We start from the raw sequence: 5,082 nt of genomic DNA, 5'->3' as shown, positions 1-5,082 counted from the left end.
TTTTCCTCTTAGTTATTCATTGACTCAGTGGGTGTGATGTTACTATGGAGCTTATGTCTGTCACTGAGCTCTCGTTCTTCGGAGGCAGACCATTAAATTAGAAAATGACAAAAACAGCCGGCCAATCGCAGATATATCCGTCCAGCCGCCAACCCTACTGGGATACTGATCATACAATACAATGCAATATGTTTTGCCTATTGATCTATTCAAGGCCCTCAATGAAGATTTTTGCATAGATAAGAGAGCAGATGAGAAACGAACAGAAAAGAACCGAACAGAACAGACCAGAAGAGTAGAGGAAGAGGGTTTCTGTGTCACTAACCTCTATGTCGCCCACTTTATTCAGAGCCATGTCCTCTCCGTTCAGCCTGTTCTCCCTGTCCATTCTGCCCTCTGATAACTCCAACTGTCCTGCTGCTGCTGCTGTGTACAGTAGGCTATGTGCTGAGCTTCAGTCTTTAACGAGGGAGTAGACAGGACCAACAAGTCAGACAACTCCTCCAGCTGCACACATTAAAAAGACTCCCTCCCACTGTGTTAAACTAGTTGATAGGCGCTTTAGTCACACTGCAACACATCCCTTCGCTTCTAAAAAATAATATCAGGAATAAATAAAAATGTTTTTAAGGTTTCAGTTTTAGAATAATGTAAAGATGTACAATGCTGTCTCCTCTGTGTGTGGCACTATCAGAAAATGTTACTTGACATAACATTTCAATAAGAAAACTGTCTTAGGTCTTTGTTCAATTGAAGAATTATATTGATTTAAGCTTTGACTGTGCCTTCTGATGTTATCCATCTGTTCTGGAAATGTATACATGCCCATAAACTGATAATATTATAAGTCAACTTTGAGCTTTTACTGGAAAATGTGTTTTTTGAAGGATCAACTCTATATTAGAGTATTTTCTGATCAATCTCCTTTTTTTGTGCAAACTTTAACATTACTTAGTAACTTTTAAAACGTCACTTTCATGTTTTTAAGAAAGAAAGGGAACGCAGTGGTTCTCAAGTCTGGACTCAGCTTGGTGGAAGGACCCACAGTGTCTTTAGATAAAAACAGCTCATTCTAAGGGAACAAACACAGAAGCATTTTTATCTCCAGGTGATTATACTCCATTATACCATTAAGCCAATAACAAATAAGAGTTAAAACTGTGAGACTGTATTCCCAATTTAAAGTTTTCACTTAAGTCACTTTCTATTTATTTATGTCGTCCCCCAGCATGTTTATATTTATCTATCTATATTTTTCGTTCATCCTTCTTACTTGTTTGCATATTTACTTATATGTCTGTTTTTTAAATCGAACTAAAAATCCTAATGCTACCGGAAGTTCTTGTCTATTTCCGGGTCGGTTCTCCTTACACCAATGCACAACATGGCGGCTTGCTTCACCCTTCAGTTCGCTGTGCTCCGCAGGGCGCTGCCAGCAGCCTTCAGTGTCCACAGCCGGATACCGGGACCTCCTGCCGCCGCTGTCCGCCTGCGGTTTCTCTGTCAGGCTGCTCCAGAGGAAAAAAAGGCGGAGATATTAGAGTCTACGGAGGAATACAAGTTCGTAGAGCGGCTCATCCCACCGTCACGGGTCCCCGCTCCGCCTGAACACGCCGGTGTCACCCCGTCTGGCTGGACCCCTCCGGCAGACTCCCCGCCGCCTCTGCCCTACATGATCCGCCGCTCCCGCATGCACAACATCCCGGTTTACACCGACCTGACCCACGGCAGCCGCAAGACAACTCTCGTACGAAAGGTGGAGGGGGACATTTGGGCTCTGGAGAAGGACGTGAAGCAGTACCTGGAGAAGTTGACGGGAAAAGAGCTCCCTACACAGGTCAACGAGGTCACCATGACCCTGAGGGTCAAAGGTCACTTCGACATTGAGCTGAAGGAATGGTTGGCCAGCAAAGGCTTCTGACTGAGGAGACCAGGACTATCACAGCATCGTGGACAGGGTGGCAGGGAGCTGTGTGTCCGCACCTTGAAACATTGTCCTACAGTACTTTCAAACTCATTTCCACCCATATGGAAGGACAGCGTGCCACTACTGCTACCTTTTTGAACTTTTTCTTTTGATACCAGAGATGCTGAAGTTGTGGATTCATAGGGTGTTAATCAGTGTACATACTTGTGTTTAAAGAATGTGACATTAAATATGAAAGCATAGCTGACTACCTGTTGTGTTATTACTCTGATAGAAAGCAGGGAAATATGTTAGGTAGCAAATATCAGCAGAGATTTATAGAATGGAAAATGAATGAAAGTAAAAGTTAATACTAATAAAATATCTAAGATCTATGTGCAATATATGCATAAATATATTATAAGATGTATGAAAACAGTGTCCACATGTATAGTTGCCACAGTCCATGAGGAGTGACCATCATGCTGTGGCCTCAGACCACTGAGTTGGCTGAGACTGAGGTCATTACAGCAGATGTCATTTTGTAGTTTACTGTTCATTGGTATATTGGTACATGTGCAGGACACCAGCTTTGTGTCATCTTTTGTCCAAGGCTGTTCTGGATAAACTATTCAAAACAATTGCTCATGTATATCAAAAGCGTCAACTTGTCAACCATTATTACAGCCCTAGAAGATTATCACAGAATGAAAGAGGAAAAAAGGAATAAATGACACCAGAGAATAGAAAGCCTGTTGGTATAACAGTACAGGTTTAAAACATTTACATTTATTCAGTAATACAATATGAAAATCGTTCGTAGTACGAGTACATCAATAATAACAAAAACAACCATACAAGTTGGGGTGAGAAATGAAAAGGAAGAATGTTCAATTCTGACTATACAATTATCCCAACAAAACACCCATCCACTGAAATCTTTCTGATCATTTCTGTAGAGCAATCATGTTAATTACATGGAACACATTGCCAACATTTTGATGCGAATGATCAAGCAACACCTCAGTCATGCTGAAGTTAGAATTACAGGATGACTCCATCAAACAGTATGAGTTTACAGAAAGATGAGCTGTGCTGAAATGTCTGAAGGACAGTGGCTGCCACTTGTCGTTTGTGAAATTAAAGATAAGTTCTGTTCAAAGTTTTAATACAACCACTCCTCCCATTATTACTGCATCATTTTAAGAGCTTTGCTCACATCAGGAACTTTTTGGCCAGTGTCTGTGCCCATCAGGAATGAAGCAGGGAGAAAAAGTCTCTAATTCGCCTGCTAAGTTCCTCCAGTTGGTCCTCTGGAAAGAAAAGCAAAAGACAAATATTACCTACTTAGGTTACCTATTGTGCTAGTGAGACCCCACTGCATAATTCACCATTCAAAGTTCTTATTAACACCCAAAAGGTCTAATTAGCAAGGATGTATAACACTGCATGGATCTAAATATAATGCATTTCATCTGGTAAACATAAACTACATAGAAAGATTAACTGATTGCTTTTACATGTTACGTTACATTACTTGACACTTTGGTCTCATTTAACAACAACATCCCACATTGTAACACGATGACAGAAGAAGAGAAGCATAATAAGTCCGCTTTAATTAAGTATGTGTGAGTGTGCATGTGAAAGAGATTATTCATTTACGTAAAGTAAGCTCATCTCCTCGGCTCCGGTAGCAAGGCCGCGTTTGTAGCCGGTTTACTTCCTCCTGCGTAGACACAGAGGCTTCTGATACTTCCTTTAGCATTTCTAACTCCTGAGAAAAAAAGAGAAAGAGTATGACTTGTTTTTACAGGTCAGACAGATTTTTGCACGTCAGAACCCATTTTCTGCATATAAGTACCGTGATGAAGGCCAGCAGCAGTTGGTGTACTCTCTGGAAGACGTCGGTCTCTGTGCTGAAGCTTGGGGGTTCTCTACTGCAGTAAGTCTTCAAGTCTGTTTCGAAAACATGGCTGAAAGTAGCCATCAGCTGCTGGAGGTCACACGCTGCCACGCGAAGTGAGCTTGGAGAGAAAGTGCTGGGACTCTGCGCCGCATTGTTCAGGAATTCACACTAAGGAGCAGAGCAAACACATAGCACTCATTACTACCATGACGTCAAGCCAACTCTACAGGTAGCCTGTGCATTATAATAATAAAAAAAATATTACTGATCCGAAGAACATTAAGCAAAATAGCTCTGAGTGCAACAAATATATAATATAATAATTCAACTGCTAGTAATTTAGCATGGACACTTCGTTTCTATGTCACTTTCCTATGACCACACGCCCTTTTGTGAGAACTAAGCACAGTAGAAGTTTGTGGTGGCATCAGTCCAAACAATACAAGAACGCAGTTTACAGGTACAGCTCAAAAAATTCAAATCAAAATAAAATAAATATAATCAAAATATTTTTTGTCAATAATTTCAGAAGGTGAAACTCATATTATATAGATTCATTACACATAGAGTGAAATATTTCAAGCCTGTATTTCTTGTAATTTTGATGATTATGGCTTACAGATAATGAAAACCCAAAACTCAGTGTCTCAGAAAATTTGAATATTACAGATCAATAAAAAAAAAAGGATATTTTAAACACAAATGTCAGGCTTCTGAGAAGTATGGCACTGCTGAGGTGTAATGGAAGCCCATGTTGCTTTGATAGCGGCCTTCAGGTCATCTGCATTGTTGGGTCTGGTGTCTCTCACCTTTTCCTCTTGACAATAACCTATAGATATTATGGGTTCAAAGGTCCAGGCCAGTTTGTTGGCCAGTCAAGCAACAGTAGGCCATGGCAAAATTGAACCAGCTTTGGTAAGCTTGCAGTGTGGGCAGGTGCCAAGTCCTGCTGGAAAAATGCAAATCAGCAATCCTCCATAAAGCTTGTCAAGCCATAAGAAACATGAAGTGTCCTAAAAAATGTCCTGGTAGAGCCTGCGTTGATGTGGAACTGTTCAGAAAAAAAAACCAGTGGACGCAACAACCAGTAGAGTGAATGGCTCCCCAAATTCATCAGCTGATGTGGAAACTTCAAAACACTCGACTACAAGCAACGTTGGATTCTGTGGGCCTCTCCACTCTCCTCCAGACTCCTGGGAAACCCTTTGCAATTCCCAAAAATGAATGAAAAATTCACTTCATCTGAAAAGTAGGAAATTTTTGAGCC

At 40.9% G+C, this 5,082-nt stretch overlaps 2 protein-coding genes across 2 annotated transcripts in view; one reads left to right on the top strand and one right to left on the bottom strand.

The window, feature by feature from the left end:
* The first annotated feature begins 1,350 nt into the window (after positions 1-1,350).
* Positions 1,351-2,175, top strand: mrpl49 (mitochondrial ribosomal protein L49). Its single transcript, XM_035657168.1, has one exon. It carries the CDS (start codon positions 1,376-1,378, stop codon positions 1,919-1,921), a length of 546 nt encoding a protein of 181 aa, XP_035513061.1. The 5' UTR covers positions 1,351-1,375; the 3' UTR covers positions 1,922-2,175.
* Positions 2,176-2,656: 481 nt separating this feature from the next.
* haus7 (HAUS augmin-like complex, subunit 7) overlaps positions 2,657-5,082 on the bottom strand; it is a 31,202-nt gene continuing 28,776 nt past the window's right edge. The window contains exons 7-9 of the mRNA XM_035657167.1: positions 3,771-3,983; positions 3,572-3,683; positions 2,657-3,219 (exon numbers count right to left, since the gene is read on the bottom strand). Of these exons, the coding sequence (XP_035513060.1) occupies positions 3,158-3,219; positions 3,572-3,683; positions 3,771-3,983 (387 nt within the window). The 3' untranslated portion in view covers positions 2,657-3,157. The remainder of the gene's footprint in view (positions 3,220-3,571; positions 3,684-3,770; positions 3,984-5,082) is intronic.

This window comes from Morone saxatilis, unplaced genomic scaffold (assembly GCF_004916995.1).
Source record: "Morone saxatilis isolate NCDOM2014 unplaced genomic scaffold, NCSU_SB_2.0 Contig15, whole genome shotgun sequence".
Taxonomy (NCBI): Eukaryota; Metazoa; Chordata; class Actinopteri; family Moronidae; genus Morone; species Morone saxatilis.
This window is presented reverse-complemented; position numbering and strand designations above follow the sequence as displayed.